Here is a 24526-nt window from a genome sequence, read left to right as displayed (position 1 = left end):
AATTGAGAGGAAATAAGGAATGAGAATTGAAAAGAAAAGTAGGGAGGGAGGCAGTCTAAACTAGCATAAGTAGCTCATGTAAATGAAACTATATGCTAATCTCTTAAATTCAATGGTCCGTTGGTCTACAGCTGACAATGTTCAATCTACACTGCAAAGTGATGGAGGGGATCATTTGAAAATGAAGCTAAAGACAATAGCCCTTCTGTGCATGATCAGTAGCTACATAGGAAAACATAGAATGGTTACAGCTGACTCTCTGAAACAGCAACTCGCTTAGTCTCAGCTCCCAGAGTCCTGCAAAATTTCTCTCTTCAGCTGCTTATCCAATTCTCTTTCAAAAGCCAGGGCTGAATCTGCCTCCAGATAGTGTATTCCAGATCCTAACTACTGGCTGCATAAAAAAACTTTTCCTTCATGTGGTTGGTTCTTTTGCGACTCACCTTAAATTGGTGTCGTCTGGAACTCAAACCTTCACGGTAATGTTTCTCTTTCTACTTTATCTAGACATCTCATGATTTTCACTACTTCTATCAAACTGCCTCTCAACCTTCTCAAAGCAGAACAGTCCCAGCTTCTCCAGTCTATCTGCCTAACAGAAGTACCTCATCCCTGGAACCATTACCGTGAATATTTTCTGCACCCTTCCTAAAGCATGGCGCCAAAAATTGGATACAAAACCCCAGTTAAGGCTGAACCAGTGTTTTATCATCATGACTTCCCTACTTTTGTACTCTATGCCTCTATATATAAAATCGAGGATCCCATGTCTTTTTAAACCACTTTCTTAACCTGCCTTGCCATTTTCAAATTCATATCCATGCTGCAACTTTCCCTTCTATTCCATGGGCTTTAGCTTTCTAGCAAGACTGTTATTATATCAAATATCTTTTGAACGTTCATATACACCACATCAATCACATTACCCTCATCAATCCCCTCTAGTACCTCATCAAAATAGTCAATCAAGTTAGTTAAACACAATCTGCCGTCAACAAATCAGTGTGGGTATTCCTCAATTAATCTACATTTGTCCAAGTGATTGTTAAATTTGTCTCAGATTATTGGTTTTAAAAGCTTTCCCATCACCGAGGTTAAACTGACTGCCCTATAAGTTGCTTGGTTTATCCTTCCACCATTTTATTAACAAGGGTGTAAAACATTTGCTATTCTCCAGTCCTCTGGTTCCATCACCGTCTCTAAGGAGGATCAGAAAATTATGGCCAGTGCCTCCTCAATTTCCACGCTCATTTCTCTCTATATCCTCGGGTGTATCTGATCAAGGCTTGGTGACTTATCAACTTAATGTACAGCTAGTCTTTCTATGTAATACCCACTTTTTACCAATTTTTAGCCCATCCATCTACCTCCTCCACCACTGTGACTTTGGCACCATCTCCAGCCTTGGTAAAGACCAAATACAAAATACTCATCATGCCCTCTGCCTCCATGTGTAGATCCACTTTTTGGTCTATAATTGGCCCCACCCCTCCTCTTACTAACTTTTTGCTATATATGTGCCTTTAGTAGGCTTTTGGGTTCCCTTTTATATTAGCTGCCAGTTCCTTCTCATATTTTCCTGTTGCCTCACTTATTTGATTTTTTAATTTCCCCTCATAACTTTCTATATTCAGCCCAATCCTCACTTTCATTATCAACCAGTCATCTGTCATTTGCTCTTTTTCTGCTTCATTTTGCTCCCAATTTTTTTCATCAATCAAGGAGCTTTCATGCACATAAGATAGGACTGAGGTGGTTTTTAAAATTTAACAGTTATTTAAGGATTGAAGTACTGCTATTTAAGTATAAAAAGCTCCAGTGTTTTACATTGCAATAGATTTCATAAGAACAATGGAATAAGCAAATTTTACAATACTGACTTTTCATAACAAACCCCAATACAATGGACTCAGCTGTACAACAATTTGCTTAAATTAATACAGTAAGGTCACAGAACACAATATCTATTCAGTGTTCCCAATATGCTGGGAGAAATACCTTCAAAATATCCGCAATGGTGTTTGTTCTTTAAAGTATATCTGGCTTAGCGTCAGAGGATTAGATTTAAAGCATAACAGAGGGCAACTCACCTCTGAGGTATTTCACTTTCAGATACTCTGAACTTGCCTTCTGACCTGGAAGTGGGTCATTTAACATCACTTTAGTCTGAGCTTTGATTCCCTCATAAAACTGGCCCATAGCAACGTGGCCCAGGCCTCTCATGTACTGGCAAACCTCATTGTACGGTTCCAACTGCAGGCATCCCTATATTAATTTTTAAAAAAGGGAACCAAGCATATTTGCTGAGTTAATTTCTTAGGCTTCATAAATTCTGTGGCAGTATTTGTAGAAATAGATACTTAAACAATATTAAATAGGTCTCTAGTTCCTTCACTGTACTTGCACAAAGGAATTGGCAGTAACAGTTTTGAGAAAATTGAAGAGTTGGGAAAGCATGCAGGGATGATGTTCAAACCAAAGAAAGTTTGTTACTAAGAACGAAGGTTGTAAAACATGCCAAGTTCAAGGTGTGAAACCCCCACAATGTAGTGTTTCAGTTAACTTAACATGGCTTCTGGAAGACTACTATAGGGTAAGATAGTGCTGCAAATGGTTTAAGATGATGGGCAGGCATCTAAACATACTTCATTCATGTATTATATGGGGTTGATAGAGTTACAGTATGCATTAGTGAAGAAATTTAAGTGTTGGGAAGGTCACCCGATACAGAAAGTGGAACGGAACGGAAGAGAGAATCAGCCACTTAAGAATATAAAATTCTTAGAACCAACTAAAGCAGTTGACAGACGGATGGCTATTTATAGACTGACAATACGCTGTAATAAGCAGAAGACAAGAGGCAGACATGAATTGGTAACAGTGAACTAAGAACCGATGAAGATAGTATAAATTGATAAAATATCTGAAAATAGACAAAATAAGTTAGAAACAGTAGAATCATAAAACTGCATGGATGAAGTGGCATAGTCTGGAGGTATGAATGGGATAGTGTGGAGAAATATATAAATGAGCCAGCTTTGGCCAATGGATCAAGTTTAGGTTCCTGTTTTGGTTGCAGGGCAGGAAAGAAAAGCAGGGACGGAGAGAATTGATAGTGGAGGAGGGGAGGGCATGCTACCAACTGGAGCAACATAGCATTATGGATCTATATATAGGCAGGGTGTGGCCACTTTGGAGCACAACCTGATGTTACAATAATTACGTGTTGGAGGTGGAATGCAATAGAAAAAGTGAAGATAAAAATGTTAATCAATAATGAGCAGTGACTGAGATTGTGAAGGAGGAGAAGCAGATTAGAAATGCTTGAAAGAACAGAAGATAGATCTTATGTTCTTCTATTCTTTTCTTCATAAAACATTAGAAATTCACAACAGTTCTCGGGAGAGCAGACACTTCTCTTGTGTTTCAATTTCAACTCAGATATGTTGCTGTGGTCAGAGTGGATAAACAGCATGCACATGGTGGAGCTAATGGTTTTTGTTAGATACACGGATCAAGAGGAGTAAAGAAAGCTGAAACATGCAGAGCAGATAGCTAAGAACAGAAATAGAGTAGACATATGAGATGCCAGTGGAAATGAGATGTTCTGGGCTTGCAGAAGCATGAATATGGAGATTCTAAATGAGACTGGAATTAAGAAACAAAGGATGATACAATGATTAAGAGAGTTGAGAGTGCAGCAAAGAAAGCATAAGGGTGCACTGTTAAGCATCACACTTACTATTGAGGGGTCAAACTACTGTGCACTGGTTTGTAGGGGATTATACACTGACAATTTCATCAGCGGGACTATTGTGGCGGCCAAAACCACATTGATACTTATCAACACGTTGACATTTGAATGGGGGAAGGAAGTGACCATTTTTCCTGTTGATGAGATGCATCTAGGTTTTGTGTTTAACACCAGGCTTTAAATGCATTATCAATTGTAATTTAAGACAAATGACATGAATTCTTTAAACCTCCAAATTGGAATGCGGATTTTCATTTTCCAACATATAGATAACACATGGAGATTTAAGTACCTTTGATATTTACCAAAGAATCTCAACTCAAGTGAAGTATCATACATCATGTCTCATTAATAGCCTGGTGCCAGATATGAGATCACATTTTTCATGTCAATGTCATCCATAAAAAGCATTTGGTCAAATGGCCACAGCAGTCCTCAAAAGTATGCTTCTTCCTATCGTGTCCACGGACAGTCTATACATGGCCCAGCCAGAACTGGACACATTTTTGCGCCATTGTTGTTGAATTCGGCAAGATCTGCAACAGTGCAGGGTTCCTCTAGCGACAGGCATTGCAGGAGATGTTGCATAGTCTGTGGCTCAGTTCCACATTCACAAGTTGTCGGGCTGGTTGTATATCCCGATTTGGTTAGTGACACCTTTGAATGACATACACCAGTCCTAAGTCTGTTAAGACACTTTCCCAGGTTGCCCAGTTGCAATTAGCTCCTGGGGGAAGACTTTCATCCGGTAGAATTTCCATCGCTGGGGGTTGTTCGAGACTGGCGAGCCAGTCTTTCCACAAGGCGATGCGGGCTTCAGATGGGGTTGATTGTAATGGAACAACACTGTTCATGAAGCTCTTCCTTGACTTTAGGCGGCTGGGTGTAGGTGTATGACCATGTAGAGGGTGCCTCTCATCTGATGTTTGACGGAGTCGCTCTTTCTTGCTGGCTACTGTTCTTCTTATATCAGGGGGAGCGATACCCGCCAGGATATATAGGCTGTTGGTGTTTGTTGGTTTTAAACAACCTGTGATAAGTCGGCAGCTTGCATTCAGAATGGCATCCAACTTCTTAGCATGAGTAGATCTTTCCCATGCAGGGCAGGTGTATTCAGCAGTGGAACAGCAAAGAGCAAGTGCATTGGCTCGCAATGTTTTCGAGCTTGCTCCCCATTTTGTGTTAGTGAGCTTATTCAGGATATTGTTTCATGCGCTCACTTTTGCCTTTGTCTTTTCGATGTGGTTCTTGAAGGTGAGGCATCTGTCAAGGGTGACTCCTAAGTAGATAGGGAGCTCGCAATGCGTCAGTGTTGCTCCACACCAGGTTACTTTAAGCTGACCCACCAAACACATCTTCCCTTCACCCCCCCTGGTGGCATTCCGCAGGGATCGTTCCCTCTGGGACACCCTGGTCCACTCCTCCATCACCCCCTACACCTCAACCCCCTCCCACGGTACCTACCCATGCATCCGCAGAAGGTGCAACACCTGCCCCTTTACTTCCCCTCTCCTCACCGTCAAAGGGCCCAAACGCTCCTTTCAAGTGAAGCAGCATTTCACTTGCACTTCCCTCAACTTAGTCTACTGCATTCGTTGCTCCCAATGCGGTTTCCTCTACATTGAGACACCAAACACAGACTAGGTGACCGCTTTGCAGAACACCTTCAGTCTGTTCGCAAGCATTACCCAAACCTCCCTGTCGCTTGCCATTTCAACACTCCAACCTGCTCTCATGCCCACATGTCCGTCCTTGGCTTGCTGCATTGTATCAGTGAAGCTCAACGCAAACTGGAGGAACAGCACCTCATCTTCCGACTAGGCACTTTACAGCCTTCCGGACTGAATATTGAGTTCAACAATTTTAGATCATGAACTCTCTCCTCCATCCCCACCCCCCTTTCCGATTTTCCCCCTCCCTTTTGTTTTTTCCAATAATTTATATAGATTTTTCTTTTCCCACCTTCTTCCATTATTTTTATGTGTATTTCCATCCATTGTTTTATCTCTACCTTTTAGCCTATTTCGATCCCTTCCCCCCACGCCACCCCCACTAGGGCTATCTGTACCTTGCTCGCCCTGCTTTCTACCCTTAATTAGCACATTCCTTTAGATATTACCACCTTCAATACCTCTTTAACCAAAAGATGTCACAGACAAAAGGGCATCTCCACCTATCACTAGCCCTCTATGCAGCTTGTCTTGTCCCAACACCCCCACCCCCCCCAAAACCAACTTATACTTCACCTCTTTTCTATTTTTACTTAGTTCTGTTGAAAGGTCATTCGGAGTCGAAACCGTAACTGTGCTCCTCTCTGCAGATGCTGCCAGACCTGCTGAGTTTTTTCAGGTATTTTTGTTTATGTTTTAGATTTCCAGCATCCGCAGTTTTTTGCTTTTATTTTACTTTAAGCTGGCGTTTGACTTCACAGTTTCTGAGGTGGAATGCACAAACTTGCGTCTTTGATGGGTTTGCGTGAAGGTGGTTTTCTTCATAGTAGGATATTAGTCCCTCCAAGGCCTCAGAAAGCATTTTCTCCACGGTGTTAAAATAAGTGCTTTGGGCAGTGACACATAAGTCATCAACATATATAAAACGGCGTGTGACACTGTCTATAGGTTGGTTTTTTGAAATGTGTTTATGTTTTTATTCATAAAGACATTTTGTCAAGGCTTTTCGTCTTGCACGCATCAGGACAAATCACAAGAATAGCAATGTCAGGGGAAGCAACAACATTATACTGTATAAGAAGAGTGTGCTGATTGGTTAGCAATTGGACTCTGATTGGTAGAAGCATTGGCATGGAGAATACACCAGTTATTGGTGACTGACAATTAACTGCCAAGCATTGTTTGAAATTTAAACCAGGCAGCTTGACTGATTGGCCAAGGCATTGCCCTGAGGAATGAACCAACGAATGGCTATTACTTATTTTGTTCAGCTTAAACAGGCACAATGTGTGTACATGTTCTTTCTGTCTGCAAAGGACAGGGCCCCGTGTATTAATATATGCAGCTTCCAGTACACGCAAATGCACCAGACTGTGAACCCGGCCGACAATCTTAAATTGGTTATCAGCGTAATTTTTAGCACACTGAGGATTATTTAGCAAATGTTGTCCAATCGCAGAATCACATCTAAGGCTGGACACTGTTTTGAGTTTTGCAAGCACTAGCTGGTTGGGTACGGTCTGTCCCTTGCCCATTGCGAAAAGCAGAAGGTACATGCCATTTGATACAGTCCGTTAGTCTTTGGGATGTACGGCCTATATACCTAACATCGCAATGGCACTGAAATTCATATACCACATTATTCATTTGTGAGACAGGCAGAACATCTTTTTGGTTTGATGGCAGCATCCTGTTAGTGGCAAACGCCACTCAGGTTGTTACTGCATCATAGCACCATGAAACAGCCAACTTCGCCTGCTGTTCAAATTTTTGAGATACTGCACCATAAATAGTACCTGCTTGAAATACATTCACATTATAAACTCACTTAGGCGGATGCAGTTTGGCAACGTGGTTAATGACACCACCAAACAGTAACAAATCTCTCTGACCATATTATCTCAGAAAGCGAGGAATTTGTTCTTGTGCATGGTTTCAATTTTGATGTGCCTCCATCCCAAATCAAATGGGAAGAGGCATACCCTGAGTTCGAACTCCTCTATTCCCAAGTATCCTGCCACGAACCAGCATCCACTGAAGATGCCGAATTCATGAAAGTGCGCCTAGCTGTTCCAGTTCATGCATATTGCAGGATTCTGAACATCCTGTCGTATTTTCACACACAACATGAATGTTTTACAACATTGCGAGGTCTTAAGACCGACACGGACATACACATCAGTAAACCTGAAGAAGGAATAGTCATCTTTAACAAGCGTTAATATATGGACATTCTTCATGACGGGTCCAAATTCATATCCATTGGCTCAATGGACAGCCTTACTTGAAAGTAAGCTTAAAAAAAACACTTGCTGGACTTGTTTAAGAACGATGAGCTACCGCAAGGTGTATATGACAGGGTTTGTCCTCATGGCTCGCTGCATATGTATGGGCTGCACAAGAAATACAAAAGTGATGCCCCTTTACGCCCTATCTTATCTGTGACCATTTCTGCACAGCATGAATTGGCCAAATGGTTGGGCGAATTGTTACAACCACTGACCAAGTTTTCCACATACACGATGAAGGATTCCTTCAATTTGCGAAGACTATACAGGACTTGCATATCGACAGCAATGCTGTGTCCATGTGCTCATCTGACATTGCTAGCCTACTCACCAATGTTCCACTTAAGGAAGACATAGATATTTGCGCTGCAGCATTATATCATGGTGATCTAGACCCACCACCATTGCGTGAATCAGTATTCGTATTCGTGAATCAGTATTAGTTGAAGGGTCAGTCACGAGGGGATACAAGTTCAAGGTGAGGGGCAGGAGGCTTAGGAGGGATGTGAGGAAAAAACTTTTTTTACCCAGAGGGTGGTGACGGTCTGGAATATGCTGCCTGGGAAGGTAGAGGAGGCGGGTTGCCTCACATCCTTTAAAAAGTACCTGGATGAGCACTTGGCATGTCATAACATTCAAGGCTATGGGCCAAGTGATGGTAAATGGGATTAGGTAGGTAGGTCGGGTGTTTCTCACGTGTCAGTGCAGATGGGCCAAAGGGCCTCTTCTGCACTGTGTGATTCTGTGATTCATTGAGCTTATAAACTCGGCAACCCGCGCAGTTGAGTTCAGCTTTAACGACACCATGTATAGCCAAATAGGCGGTGTTACCATGGGATCCCCTCTGGGCCTAGCTCTCGCAAACATTTTTGTTGCATTCTATGAGAAACATGCCTTTGATGGAATAACACCTAACCTCCTGCCCCTTGCATATTTCTAATATGCGGATGATATATTTGCTATATTTAAATCGTAGCAGCTTGTAATAATCTGCTTGCATGTCGTAATGGGCTCCATCCTGTGCTCAAATTCACCTTTGAAATGGAGCAGTCAAATGAACTTCTTTTCCTTGATGTACTAGTTGAAAAATCTGCCAGGGGGTTCTCTACCACGGTCTACCGCAAGCTTACCTTCACTGATCAATACACACATTGGGGTTCTTATAGTTCCTCGCACTATAAGATTGGTTTTATCGGCAACTTCAAATAGGGCCCATGCCATTTGTTCACATGCAAGCTTGATGCTGAAATAGGACGCATCAAAGACATCCTGCGGGTTAATGGCTACCCTGATCAGATCATTTTGTGCTGTACATCATGCAAGCTCATGAACGGGCCTAAGGCCATCACTTTCAGCCCTGAAAAATGCCCAGTCTACCTCAGATTACCCTGGAAGGGCAAAGTGTCTCAAAAATTTGAGCAATAGGTGAAGCTAGCTGTTTATTGCAGTAGCAATAAAAGTGGTATTCACCACTAACAGAATACTGCTATCAAGCCAAAAAGATGTTGTGCCTAGCTCACAAATGAGTAATATGGTATATGAATTTCAGTGCCAATGTGATGTTAGGTAGGTAGGTCGTACATCCCAAAGACTTACGGATCATGTCAAATAGCATGTCGCTTTCGCTGTTCACAACGGGCAAGGTCCAAACCGTTCCCAAGCAGCCTGTGCTTACAAAACTAAAATACATTAGATGCGATTCCACAATTGGACAACATTTGCCAAATAATCCTGTGTGCTAAAAATTACGTGACAACCAATTTAAGGTTGTTAATCGGACTCGCAGTCTGGCACATTTGCATGTACTGGAAGCTACATATATTAATACACAGGGCCCTGTTCTTTTCAGACAGAAAGAACGTGTACACACATTGCGTCTGTCCCAGCTAAACAAAATAAGTGACAGCACTCGCTGGTTCACTCCTCAGCGCAATGCCTTAACCAATCAGAGTCAAGTTGCCTGGTTTAAATTCCAAACAATGTTTGGCAGTTAACTGTCAGCTACCATTAACTGGTGCATTCTATATGGCAATGCCTCTACCAATCAGAGTCCACTTGCCAACCAATCAGCACTCTCTTCTCATACAGTATAAAGTTATTGCTTCCCCTGACATTGCTATTTTTGTGATTGTCATGTGTGCAAGACAAAAAGCTTTGACAAAAATGTCTTTTTTCAGCAATACTCAAGTTCTGTACTATCAAACGACAACTTCCATTCAAACTTTGACCTTAGCCTTGACTGGGCTAGACGGCTCTGCACAGTGAATCAGAAAGGATTTCAATTCATGCCAGCATGTTGAAGGACCATTTATTTTTTAACGTGGCAACTGTGGCCTTGGCTTCACTGTTATGAAGTGCCAACTGGAGTTCCCTCCCATGAGAAGGAAAGAAAAAGGAAAACAAACAAGTCAGATAGAGGAAAAGTCATCCCAGACTTGCAAATATCAGCAGCATTGATAGAGGTCAGGGAAAAAGCCAGATACCTTCAGATTCCCTCGGCCTAGAGTACTCTATGCCAGGATAGTGGGGTGCAGAGGTTGGGGAAAACAGAATTGGAGGAGGAGAAATTAATCTAAAACACTTTATACATCATTTGAAAAACATTCAAATATCTACAAAGATCCTATACCTTAAAGTCCTTCAAGGCCTCCTGGAGACTACCATGGTGATAAAGCATCATTCCTCTCAACTGAAGGGACTGAATGTGGTTCTGATTCAATATCAATGCCTTTTGGAAACTTTCCATAGCTGCTTCAAAGTCACCCAGTTCTCTACAGAAAAATGCAACATTGCAACAGTATGCATCAGCCTTTCACGCCAGCTTTTCCAACAAATATATCTGTTACCCATAAACTTGAAAAAGTTGCCACTATCATGAGTAGCTTATGGCAAATAAGACGGCAGTCCACTTATAATAGAAACCATTTGTTAGTACAAAATAGTTCTGACATTGGAGGACAAACCCAGAAGGTTAAATCAAGTACAAAGTTGTCTGAATAACACTTAGACAGGATGTGCTTCACCTTCATGCTGGCTACAATTTAGTTCCAACTGGCACAAAGTAAAGTCTAAAATGATCCCTTTTAAAGTTCACTTTGAAGCTTTTCAATGTTAGTAGTGAGTCAGCAACTGGATACATCCACATGGTCTTGGCCAGAGAACAACAAAGAGCCAGTAACATAACACTTAATTTATTGTGCCTGCACCGCTCAAATTTTGCATACAAACCAAAGCATGATATCCTATAATTCTTTACAGTTCAACATTCTTATGTTTTTCTCTGCCAATCTGATTTTAAACACTTTGGCTGAAATAGAGACCACCACTCATATCAGGATTGGAAAATTTTTCAAGCTTGTTAGCATGTTCAATATCAGTAGATATATAATCCCTTCCTGTCCTCCTTCAGTTTTAACTTTGTAAACTAATTCAACATTCTGAGCTCTCTCAAAGACTTTGGGATGGATTTTCCTGCCCAATTCACTTGGAGAACACTCAGGGAATATAGCTGGGCTAAAAAAGCAGCTGTATGCTCCTGAACTGAGGTCTGAGCTTGCAACTAAGCAATCTGTGAAAGTGACAGATGCAATAGTTTACATCTCTTGTGCACCTGTTACGAAGGGAGCATAAAATGAAGCAAGCAATGCACTAGAGAGTTACAAATTTTACTAAGTACCATCTAATTCAACTTTTAATGAACGTCACCGTTCTCTTATGCATAACTTGAACAGAAAAATATTACAATACCACAACCCACGCCTGACATGTTAAAAAGAAAAAAATTCTAAAATTATAGGCATGATACTGATAACTGTACAGGTGCAAGTTATTTTATGACAAATTAAACCTAAATGCTCAAAATGTGAACAGGAATTTAGCACTGAAAATAAAATATTGATTTAAATATTAAATATTGATTTATTATCTGTACTTCAGACAGACCAGCGTTTCTCAATTTCCTTCTTTCTACCCCCCCTGTTTAACATCTAATTGGTTCATTAAACTTATGTGCAAAAAAATAGTTTACAGAACTAATATCAATGCTGTCAACATTTTTCAAATATTGAGAAACCCAGAGAAAGGGCTAAAACCCATCACAGAGGACAAGCCTTGGCTGAAAAAAGTTAAAAGAGATATGGTATTTCACGAAGTCGCGATTAGACAAGATCGAACTTGTGATTTTTAATCCTGGGAGATTGAAAGACGATAGGGTGAGGGAAAGTAAAAAAAAAAAATCCAGTTTTGAGATTCTAGAAAAGAACAAGCTAGAGTAGCAGACTGAATTTTGATTTTGACATAGGGAGGATTCTTGGTGGAGGGTGAACACTGTGAAGATGGATGTTATTATTTCAATATTTTTGGAAATATGATAGTATTCTGTAAAGAAGTTTGTGTGTGTGTGTGTGTGTGTGTGTGTGTGTGTGTGTGTGTATGTGCGCGTGCACGCACACATGTCCATGGGTAATTAAACTAGGGGAAGGTTAGTAAAGACAGCTTATCTATGGGAGCTGAGAGATGAAAGGTAAAGATGTTAAGATGCATGCATTTGTAATGAGAGACTATGATGATGTTGAAATTACAAGTAAATAAGAAATTTGCATTAGATGATAGGTAAGGGCTTGACTTTTCAGCTGCTCAATTTGAAAGGGATTTTAAGGGACTTTTACAATTTACAAAGGTAAACATAAGTAAACAAGGAAAGGTTATTAAATTTTATTTGATGTGAAATTGGAGGCAAGAGGAAGACAAGATAGATTTTTATATTTTGGAAAAGTTGAGTTCAAAGAAGTGCTTGAGACAATTGAGTCTAGGTTGAAAGGGAAAAGAAGATATTTAAAGAAAGATGTTTAGATGGATTGAGGTGGCTGTGTGGGGGAGATGTCCTGAGACCAGCTCGGTGCTAAGAAAAGTTGTGAATTTGAAGCAGCCAGAAAAGTCTTTGTTTTCAGAAAGTAGTCTGTTTCTGAGCTTCATTTAGATTTCCACAGCAGAGTGGAAGAGGGTAAGAAGTCGTGTGGTATACTTTATTAAACTAGCAGCAGTTTTTGCCTTGGGTAATATTACTGGATTTTTATAGCTAAAAATCTATAAGGAATCCAAGTAGTTTACTTGTGTGTTTTTACCAAGTGGGTATTTTTTGGGGCAATTTTTTGTAAGGCTGTTTCAACTGTTTTAGTCTTATGTGTTTAAATAAGTTTATCTTCTTGTTAATAAATCTTTTAATTTTAAAATCCTAGAAGTGTTACTGGGATTCTATGCTTCTGGGATCAGTAGTTTCCCCTTGTTTTCAAAATACAAAAAAGAAGTTATGATCAGTAAGAAAATTTGGTCGTAACAACTCATAAGATGCCATATTTAGAGCTTAGAATTTACTTCAATTAGAATATCTGCTTAGAATAGTTGCTTTCATGGGGATCATTTCCACCGAACTGATTATTCGTAATCATTTGAGGGCTGCATTTGTTCAGTTTGGTAAGGAAACTGCAGGTACAGTTGGCCATGTACCCTCAAGTAGTGGGCTAGAGGGTCTGAATCCACAAGACACGTTAAAAGTGGTTATGTTGTGAGAGTAGGAGTTCAGAAGGTTGGACTTTTGATCCTGTGACATGAGTTCAAACCTCAGTGGACAACTGGGGAACTTAAATTCAGTTGATCAAAAAAATCTGGAATATAAAAGGTGACCATGTAACTATCAGATTGTCGTAATGTCCAACTGGTTTACTAATGTCCTATCTGGAGAGAAATCTGCTGCACTTACCTGATCTGGTCCATGTGATTTCAGATCCATAGCAATGTGGTTGACTCTTAACCGCCCTCTGAAACAAACTAGCAAGCCACTCAACTGTCAAGGCGGGCTCACCACCACCTTCTTGGGACAAAGGAGGTGGAGCAATAAATGCAGACTTTGCCACTGATACCCACATCCCATGAGCACAAAAACAAATACTCTAAATTTGACAGAGGCAGTCAATAAAGTGAGCAGGTTAACAGGATGGATGATTGAAGTAGACTCATTAAAAAGAAAAGTTATAACGGGATGATATTAGATTTAGCATTCTGGAAAATTAGCTCAAAGGAGCTGAAGGGAATGTGGAGTTGCGGTTACAAGCAGATTAGCCACTATCTTATTGGATGGCGGAGCAGGTTCGAGCGGATAAGTGGCCTACTCCTACTCCGTTTGCTCTTATCTATGTCCAGCCAGAGCTGATGTTCTCTAAAGGGTACAAAAATATAACTCTTAATTTTGTTTAAACAGGATCATTAAAAAAAAGTTATCATGAAGGAGTAACTGAAGAGTAAAACAATCTGTGGATCAAACCACAGTAATATTCAGATGCTGGTTTGGTGCTTTCATATTTGTTCTAATTTATTACCAAAAAGAATCAACTACAAATTACTGCGCCCCTTTCCAAAATTAAAACCAAACCAACCTGTAGGCTTGCCCTAGACTTCTATAAGCATCTGTAAAATCCGTTTTGAGTTTAACGGCATCTTTGAAAGCATCAATTGCTTCCTACAAGATAAAAGAACAAAAAGGCTCTTCAGTTTACCACATAGTCACAAGAAACAAATACAAATCTGCCAATTTTTATCTTTGAGCAGAATTCTTCTCTAAATCATTATTTACATCTATCAAGCAGATTATCACACAAACCGCAAGTAATTTACACTATTCACTAAGAGAAGAGGATAGATTTTAAAATACCTAAGGCAACATTGTGGCCCAAATTACTGAGTCTCAATACACTGTAGCATATATTAGTAAGATGTCAGTTTGAGCTGTGATCCTAAGTGTGAACTCCCTGTCTCAATCATAGAGATTGCACGGAGCTGAAGGAGGGTGTTGGAGAAATGCTCTAAGAATTGCCTTAAATGTGTCCTCCAGATGCAGTCGGTAGTCTGATTGAATTCTAGGAAAGAAAAGAGCTAATGCTAATTAAACCAGGAAGGGTCAATAAAACAAAACATGCTGTACCAGGCACTGAGGCTCTGCCTTAAGTACACCTATGTGCAATCTCTTTCTTAGCAAAGACCTTTGAAGCTACGGAGTAAACAAGGAACTTTGCACGTCAAGGTGCTAGTGCTTCATTGCTCAGAGATTATTTAGTTAAAATTCTTTTAGTAGTTTTTGTAGTAGTCTTTGTAGAAGCTGTGGGAGTACTATGTCAAATATGTGTAAAATGACATCGCTGTAAAATCCTAAGTACATATCTGACAGAGACAACAGTTCCAGAAGTTAAAATCATATAGCTATAGCTCCCAGATATGAGCATATTATTTAGAGGTACAAGTTCTTCCAAGATCAAGGGAGAGGAGATTAAAGCCAGCATGGACGGTGAATTGACTCAGGAACCGAAATTCAAGAGGAACAGGTAACACCTCTACAGATGAATGTTCAGCACTCTTGCATCTTTAAAGGCCAACTCCATTCTCCCAGAGGAAAGCGAGGCAACTAGCTCATATAAATTGTGGAAACATTGCTACCTAAGAACATATAGATTTTAATTTGTCAGCTATTTAAAGCGTCTAATCCAAAATTGACCCTTCAACGATTTAACCAGACATCTAAAGCAGAAAGACCTGGTTTAAAATCCTTATTCTTGCATAATACACTCACCTTCAGCATACCTCTGTGATAGAAGGTTAGACCTTTGTACAACATCGCAATTGGCTGATATTTTTTCATTTCTAAGGACAGTTGGAAGTCATCATGTGCTGCTGCATAATCCTGGACGATACAATCATACAAAAGTTAAAAACCTACTGAAAGCTTGCTAATAGAACTGATAGAATTTTTAAAAAAAACTTGGTAACAGAAATAACTATTTTCCCAATTCTATTACGTGAATGCACATCTTTCTTACAACGGAGTTCAGCATGATTAAGTGCCATTGTGCTTTGTCACACATCGAGAGATCCTAATCAGTCATGCCTTCATGCCAAAGGTCACAGTTGCACATGGTGGAAGAGGGAATGAAAAATATCCTGAAGTCCATTGTCAATAAAACTTCAATTCTTCCAATATATTATTTGCAATAAGCGTACTTACTCACACACCAACACCCTCTCTTCTCCCTTTCCTGAGAACATTAATTCATTGTTGGGTTACAGTTCCACACTTTCTGGTTGCCCTTTAGTATTTCTTCATGCATCAACTTAGTGTGTGCCTGTAGGGTGTTTCTTCAGAGAGCCTAATCCTTATGCAACATTTATATCCATGCACTTATAGTCAAAATTGATGGATAGCGATCAGGGTGTCATCTCCGACCAATTTTCCATTCACCAACGGCACTGTACCAAACTGTAACATCCCTGGCATCATTCCAGGTGACAGCAGTTAATTTAGCATGGACCTGTAATCAGATATGAGGGCATCCATCCATGCTGTGTCTGGCTAACCTACCCAAATGGGGAAATAAAAAGTGTATGTGAAGATACGCTGAAAAAAACACTCACTTCTTTAACCAGCTGATCCATCATATGTGCTCGTCTTCAGAAATGTTAATGTTTGAGCAAATATAGCAAGTGTATAAAAATTCATCTGCCTCAAAAATTTGGCTTTAATATGAGTTTTGTGAACTGTCATTTATGGTCATAACGTTTTTTGCAGACTCTGAAATTGTAATCTGGTTTTACCTTTTCCATATTTTTCAACATTTTATATATTTGGATGAGCTCCTCCTCTGCTAGACTGCAGGGTTTAGATCTGAGTTATATTTCTATAACTGTGGCTGAAATTTTGTAATGTATCAAACAATATTTATAACATTTACTTAAGTCAGTTTTTATGGCTGGGTTATTAGCTTGTTACTGCGCCATAATAGAAAAATTGATAACTACAAGAAGCATAATCACCTATGTACATACCTCCGATATAAAGTAAAGGGTGCCTCTATGTCTGTACAAACGTGCTGATGGTCGTAATTGAATGGCCCTGCTGAGATCATTTAACGCCTCACTAATTCGACCCAGTGGGGACAAAATCTGCAGAGTCAAAAAACAGAGCCACCATCCAATATCATTAAATGCATGTAAACCTTCCTAAATGCTATCCATAACAACGTTCATGTCATCAGAAATAAACAAGGAGTCATTGAACAAACACAAATCTTACCTCTGCTCTCTGCTCAAATACCTCGGGTGCATTCGGTTCCAAAGTTATAACTCTGTTCAACTCAAAGAGGGCAAGCTCAGCATTTTTGATATCCTGAAACACAAATGTCACTTCAAATACCGGCACTCTCCAGTAAGTTCGACAGGATAAATGTGAGGTAGCGCATTTTGGTAGGAAGAATAGGTAGGCCACTTATTGCTTAACAGATGCAAGTCTTGATGGGGTAGAGGCACAAAGGGATCCAAATACAAATACACCAATCACAAAGTTGCGCTACAAGTTAGCAAGACCATAAAAATGCAGACCAAATTTGAGGCTTTATTTCTAGAGAGATAGAATTGAAAAGTAGAGAAGTTATGTTAAACCTGTATCGAACCTTGATTAGACCACACTTAAGAGTAGTGTGTGCAGTTTTGCTCGCCTCTGGAGAGGTTACTGAGAAGATTTACAAGGATGATAGTGGAAATGCATGCGTATACATATCAGGAAAATGACTGGCTGGCTCTCTTTTCTCTTGGAAAAAGGCTGAGGGGTGCCTTCGAGAGCATTAAAATTCTGAAATGTTTTGATAGAGTGGATACGTACAGAATGTTTCCTCTTGTGCGGCAAAGCATAACTAGAGGCTATCAATGAGATAGTCACCTAGAAATCCAAGAAAATCCAGAAGAAATTTCCTTCCCCAAAGAGTGGTGAAAATGTAGAAATTGCTACCACAGGGAATGGTTGAAGTGAATAGTATTGGTGCATTTAAGGGGAAGCATAAGAGGGAGATGGTTACAATAATAGATTTAGATGAGAAAAGATGGGCGGAGGCTTGAGTAGAGCATTAACACAGCATGGCCAGGTTGGGCTGAATGGCCTGTTTCTGTGCCATATATCCCATGTGCGGGTCATTTCCCTTTGGTCCCCCTCCCTTATGCTTATATGAGCATTTCTGAGTCTATCGTGGTAGATGGTGGTCAATCATTAAGAAACAACGATTGGCATAAGTAGATTAGGTTATACCTACCTTTACCACATAGATTAACTTATTGGGCTTGCATAAAAGTCATTCAGAACTTGTAAGCAAAAATCAAAGCTCACGACAAATTCATAGAAATATCACAAGCTTTCCCAGATCACACCTCAGGCTTTAATTCAAACAGGAGAAATACTGACCTGTAAACCCTTCTTTCCATACGCTATTCCCCTTCCGTAGATGGCACCCACAAGTTCCGGGTTTCCCTACTCTCAGACATAATAATAAAGGAAAGGCAAGAAGCAGAAATGTAGCTGTTTCAGACAAATTTGCATTGTAAACAGTTGCTACACCTTCTGTGTCATTATGACTGACACCAACTGTAGTTTACCACCTAATTATTATATATTCAAATTGAATGTATCCCGTCAGAGGTATTTATTCAATGCCTATGCCTCAATTTTTCCAGCTAATCTATCAGGTCTGAAGAAAATACAGAATATGTATGACATGCATATCACATTCAATATTGGCTCAGCGATAAATACTCAACTACTCAGTCTTCCCATATTAAAAATTTGTTTCTCAGATGACAGAGCACTCATCTACTGGATACAGAAAACATGATGCAAACACACGATAAGTGTCTAAGGTTCAAGCTGTCTCATAGTTTTGTTGTAATTTTGATAAAATGTACATACCTGTAGCAGTGCTGAAAAGTGTTTTATTGCTTCATCGTACAAGCTGTTTCCAATCAAGGCATAGCCAAATGCTGGGAAGAAACAAATATGGATTAGCACTAATTTTGAATTATTTTTAAAATTAAAGTGATGTTGCAATTCATTTCCAATGAGTTCTGAATGCTTTTTTATTTTGTTTTCTCTTTTTGTAATTTTTAAGCAATTAAGGACTGAAGACATCAAACGGCCAGCTGAATGCAAGACTACGAGGGAGATGGATTTAACACGTAAATTAAAGATCAGCACTTTGGTTAATAACTGAATGAATAATTCTTAACAACAACAACAGTCACTAACTGAGGAAAATTCAGCAAATTGGTCATTTCAACGTCTGTATTTCAGCTCTGGAATGACTGAGCTTAGTACAGGCAGTCAGCAGCCCAATAGGGTCAACAACACTCAACAATATTCATAATCAGCAAAGATACAGCAAAACAATGTTAAATTTACTGATGGTATTTTTCTGTCAGATCTGAAGAGATATTGAAAGTAAAATTCATTAACTAAAAACTGAATGCAATATAAAACAGAAAGGTTCAAGGTTCAATCCCTATCCTACTCTGATGGCTGATCTAGAGCAACAACAACTGGCTCTGGTGCCCAAAACAAAAAACAATGCTTCTTGATCATTATCTAACAACTACCTCAAAGATGTGGATGCAAGGTGTATCTGGATCATGTTTGTCTATGTTGTCCCTCGCAAGCAAACATCTTCACCGTTGAGGTTCACACATCAACAATGGCCCTTTGGGATACATATCAAAGGGTGTAATGTATTTATGGAGCTATCCTTCAGGAGGTTACAGCAAAAAAAATTGTCAGGGTGCAAAACAACGTTTTTCTTCTTACGGTGTCACGGTTGTTGCAACTTTTTCTATAACCAACGATTGTCTAAATGCATCTCAGATATCAACTTCAAATACAACTACCCAACTACAGTACAGTCGATATAAAAACAGAAAATGCTGGAAAAACTCAGCAGGTGTGACTGCATCTGGGAGAGAGAAACAGAATTAACGTTTCAAGTCTGTATGACTCTGCTTCAGAGCACAGCTGATCCCAATTGGGCCATTGCTGAAGTGCAGCATCCAAGTACATCTTGCAATAATTAGATTAGGTTTGTGAGATTTGCCTAGCACTTCCCACAAGTGGCAGGTGCTAATGCAACAGTGTGTCTGCTCTCGCACTTCTCCAAACAGTCAGCTCTGGAACAACATTGGTGGCTGCTTGGCAACAGCTCCTATGACCATTACCTCAGTGGGAAATAGGACATAGCTAAAACAGTATAATACTTGTCCTGCAGAAAAAAAATGGCTTTTCCTTAACTTGACAATCCAGATTAAAAGTCACTGACAACTCAAATTAATACATACCCAATTCCTCATTTGTATTTGCATTGATAGTAGAAAAGGGGAACCTCTTTTGTTCAGCCAATACTTTAGCCTGACTCTGAAATTGAGAAACGTAATACTTTATAGGTATACTTTGTTTGCAAAGTACAAAATATGTTGCTTCCAAAGTTCAAGAAGTTATCTCGACACAGCATCACCATCACTAATCCTCAAAGAATGCAGCCCAGATACTTTGTGCTACTTAACCGATCTTACATTTGCTCACTTCTACAAAAAAGTCAATATAGTCCAATTGAGGCCATTTATGATGAAATCCTGTTGAATACTCCTTCCCCTTGTATAAATTAGCCTCTGCTCACGATATGAAAAATAATGGAACTGATTAATTTTCCATTAATTCCTGTTGACATTTACATTTAAGACTATTGTAATTTAAAAAAAAATCTAATTCCTGGTGCTCCTTGCAAAAGATAATAACTTATGAATCAATGAGAGAATTAAGTGCTTTGTCCTCAGTGGTTTCCCAGTCTTCGCCAGTGGTGGAGAAAAGGCAAGAGAGTGAGCAAACCCTCTTCTGCACCTCTCCAGAGCAGCATGACAGGGCCAAAGGGAGGAACTCACCAATTTGTATCGTCAGTTGACTACTGGTGGCTAGTGGAGGGCTTCTAATTTCTGCCTTTGCAAGCCATATTAGCAAAGGGATCTTCCATAGCCACAAACAAGCTTTAGTCATTTGTTAAAACATGCTGTTTATGCTCAACCGGAGACTATTACAATTCTGGAATATTTTCTACACTGCAATATTTAGAAGTCATCACATAAACTACATTATCTTCATCTACCTTCTCTGCCAACTCATCAAAAAATTCAAGCAACTTTGTGACCTCATGAAACATAGAATAAAAGGGACAGTCGCGATATGGTTACAAAATTGGTTGAGTGACAGGAAACAGTAGTGATGAATTGCCGTTTTTCAGACTGGGGGAAAGTTTACAGTGGAATTCACCAAGGTTGGTGTTAGGACCCCTACTATTGATATATGTTCATGATCTAGACTTTGGTGTACAGGGCATAATTTCAAAATTTGCAGATGACTGTGAGGAGGATAATGCAGAACTTCAAAAAGACATAGGCAAGCTGGTGGAAAGGGCAGACAAGTGGTAGATGAAAACTAATGCAGAGAAGTGTGGAGTGATTCATTTTGGTAACAAGAACAGGGAAAAGCAACATAACTTAAAAGGAACAACCGAAAGGGGTGCAGGAGCAGAGGGACCTGGGGATTTGTGTGCACAAATCATTGAATGTTGCAGGGCAGGTTGAAAGCACAGTTAAAATAGCATACAGGATCCTGGGTTTTATAACTAGGGCATAAGAAAGCAAGGAAGTTATTGTAAACTTATTAGTTTGGCTTTAACTGGAATATTACACCCTGTTCTGGGCATCTAAGGAAGGATGTGAACATATTACAGAGGGTGCAGAAAAGTTTCATGAGAATGATTTCCGGAATGAGGAACTTTATTCACATGGATAGATTGCAAAAGATAGGGATGAGAACAGGAAGTTTGAGAGGAGATTTTACAGAAGTAAAATATCATGAGGGGTCTGGACGGAGTAGATAGGAAGAAACTATTCCCATTGGTGGAAGGATCGAGAACCAAAGGACATCGAGTTAAATGATTGGCAAAAGAACCAAAGGTAAATGAGGAAAAACTTTTTTTTAAAAAAACACAGCTCGTGGTTAGGATCTTGAATGCACTGCGTGAGAATGAGGCAGATTCAATCACTGCTTTCAAAAGAGAACTGGATAATTTTTTGAAGAGGAAGAATTTGCAGGGCTATGGGGAAAAGGCAGGGAGTGGCACTAGGTAAACTGCTCTTGCAGAGTGCCAGCAGAGATACAACATGCTGAATGGCCTCCTTATGTATTGTAACCATTCTGTGATTCTATGATATTTACTATGAACAATAGCATACTACTTCTTTATATTATAGCCCAGAAACCAAACTTAATTTAGGCCACTCCAAATTAATTATGTTTGGCGCCTGAAAAATCTAATGTCTAGGAGCAAAGACAAAATAAATCTATAAAATTTCTGAATAATGCTGGTACTTACTATACCCAATGCTACACATATCTTTAAAAAAAGAAAACAAATTTAGTTATAAAATTAACAGATTTTATGACTGGAGCTGATCCAGCTGGCTTAAACCTTTTCATTTGAAATTTTTATGGCTCATTAAACTATAATAGTAAATTGCAGGTACAAATTATTTAATCCAAGACTGAATTAATCATCTATTTCAAAACAATGAAACAAAAGCACATTCAGATTCAGACAATGGATTTACTCCACCCATGCCATTTCTTTTTAAAAGAAACAGAATAACATACCAGGATTTTCTCTGTATCAAGGGACAGCACTGGTTCACACGGTGGAGCCCCACTAGGCATACAGTCAGTGTCTTCAGGATTCAGAAATGAAGACTCTAAAACATTAAGCAAAACAAACCTTTCACTAAGTCACTTCACACATTAACCCCTTTTCTCTTTATTTTTACACTCAATCTCAACCTTCAGTCTGGTGAAGGGTACACAACTGAATCATAATCTGTCTTAATTTTATGAGTGCTGACTGATCTGCTGCATAATATGGACATTATTTGTTTTTATTTCAAACTTTTTTTGTAAAAACTAAATCCCACTTTATTTTAAATATTTTTTCCATGAGTTACTTAGAAAAAGCAAAGCTTCACTGGGATGATAAAATAGCATTGTGGCTATGTAAAACTGAAAAAAATGTTAGATAAAGTTTTCACGTACATATAACATAGAATTTACTTAGAATCTGTTGAATAACAAAACCAGAGGTCAAGGGTCAGACCAGCACTGCTGTACAGTACTAACTGCTAGCTAGCTTCATTATCAGGCATTAGGTCTCTTTGCCCTGATTGTTCACATGGGCATGGAGGGTCCCATGGTACTAAATGAAGACTGGAGAAATCTGCCAATACCGCAATGTTACTTATGGGATGCTGTTGGTACATAATGGATGCCATTTTGTTCTGCATAAAACCTGGCACTGCAAATTATTTAACTGTGAAACATAATTCATGCTGTTTTATTGCAATAAGATGGTAGTGATGTAAGGACTTTTTCAAAAAAAAAGTATAGCAATGGGTTAAGTGCACACCATTATACTGCTATTTTACATATTCAAAGCAATGAACACACGCTAAACAAAAATTTCCACAGAATAGACAATAACATTTAAAGATATTTGTTTCTATTTTAAAAATTTGCACTTATACTTGCATTTTTACACTGTAACATCACATGCATGAAAAGATTTTGCATCAAATGAACTATCAAACTGTAATCAGTTACCTATAATTATAGAACGATAACAGCACAGATCGTGGTCATTCAGCTTAACGTATCGATGCCAGCTTTCTGTAAGAGCTGTCCAGCCAATCCCACACTCTGCCCATTTATCGTAGCCTTAAATAATTTCTCTCTTTAGATAATTAACTAATTCCCTTTGAAAGCCATGATTAAATCTGTCTTCACCACATTCACAGGCAGTGCATTTGTGATCCTAAACACATGCGGTGTGAAAAAGTTTTTCCTCGTGTTGCTTTTGGTGCTTTTGCCAATCACCTTAAATCTGTGCCCTTTGGTTCTCAACGCTTCCGATGGGAACAGTTTTCTCTCTGTTTACTATGTCCATTCTCCTCATGATTTTGAACACCTTGATCAAATCCCCTTTCAACCTTTGGTTCTCCAAGGAGAACAGCCTAGCTTTTCCAATCTATCCATGTTAACTATAGTTTCTCATACCTGGAAACACTCTCATAAGTCTTTTCTTGCATCCTCTCCAATGTCTTCTCTTCCATCCTACAGTATAGTGCCCAGAGTTAGACATAATTCTCCATTTGAGGCTGAACTAGTATTGTATAAAGATTCACCATAATTTCCTTGCTTTTATCTCTATTTATGAAGGATTCCATATACTTTATTAACTGCTTGAAATAGATCAGCAACTGGGATCAGTGGAGCAAGAGTGAAGCTACTTTATGTACATTTCAAAAGGTTAATCTACAAATAAAATTGTCTACTGAGTATCAAACTGAAGCAGGTTTAAAAGAACAAACTGTATGCTCTATTGTAAATGAAAGTGGAGAGAAAATGAAACTTTTAGTACCACCAGTTGTCCTGTGGTGCTGTGTGGGGTAAAATGCTGATCTGAGGTTGAAAAGGAGAGACTATAACAGAACATTTAATAGCCAGTTAAGCAGTTGTTGGAAATCTGAAGTAAAAAACAGAAAATGCTGAAAAACTCAGCAGGTCTGACAGCATCTGTGGAGACAGAAACAGAGTTAACGTTTCAAGTCTGTGTGACCCTTTTCAGAGCTAAAGAGAGGCAGAAATGTGGTGAAATTTATACTTTTTAAAGAGGGTGGAGCAGGTGAAGCTGGAAAGAAGGTCAGCCATAGGTGGGGGCTAAGGAGACATTGACAAAAATGTCATGGACAAAAAGATAAAGGGAGTGTTAATGGTAGTGGTAAGGGCTAAAGGAGGTGCTGATAGTGGCATAAAGATAGAGAAGCAGAATGTGTTAATAGCAGAACAAGGGTAAGCACTCTATGAA

At 39.3% G+C, this 24526-nt stretch overlaps 1 protein-coding gene across 7 annotated transcripts in view; it reads right to left on the bottom strand.

Moving 5' to 3' along the window:
- The window catches only part of ttc13 (tetratricopeptide repeat domain 13), a 69758-nt gene that overhangs the window by 39744 nt on the left and 5488 nt on the right, over positions 1 to 24526 (bottom strand). For 5 of the 7 annotated variants that reach the window (XM_041212956.1, XM_041212965.1, XM_041213004.1 and 2 more), the window contains exons 2-12: positions 23716 to 23772; positions 22270 to 22364; positions 19899 to 19974; positions 18487 to 18557; positions 17986 to 18051; positions 16828 to 16920; positions 16581 to 16697; positions 15331 to 15441; positions 14144 to 14226; positions 10342 to 10483; positions 2091 to 2265 (exon numbers count right to left, since the gene is read on the bottom strand). In XM_041212956.1, the coding sequence (XP_041068890.1) occupies positions 2091 to 2265; positions 10342 to 10483; positions 14144 to 14226; positions 15331 to 15441; positions 16581 to 16697; positions 16828 to 16920; positions 17986 to 18051; positions 18487 to 18557; positions 19899 to 19974; positions 22270 to 22364; positions 23716 to 23772 (1086 nt within the window). The remainder of the gene's footprint in view (positions 1 to 2090; positions 2266 to 10341; positions 10484 to 14143; positions 14227 to 15330; positions 15442 to 16580; positions 16698 to 16827; positions 16921 to 17985; positions 18052 to 18486; positions 18558 to 19898; positions 19975 to 22269; positions 22365 to 23715; positions 23773 to 24526) is intronic. The other 2 variants (XM_041212995.1, XM_041212985.1) reach the window with 2 other exon arrangements.

Source organism: Carcharodon carcharias, chromosome 2, assembly GCF_017639515.1.
Source record: "Carcharodon carcharias isolate sCarCar2 chromosome 2, sCarCar2.pri, whole genome shotgun sequence".
In the NCBI taxonomy this organism is placed as follows: Eukaryota; Metazoa; Chordata; class Chondrichthyes; order Lamniformes; family Lamnidae; genus Carcharodon; species Carcharodon carcharias.
This window is presented reverse-complemented; position numbering and strand designations above follow the sequence as displayed.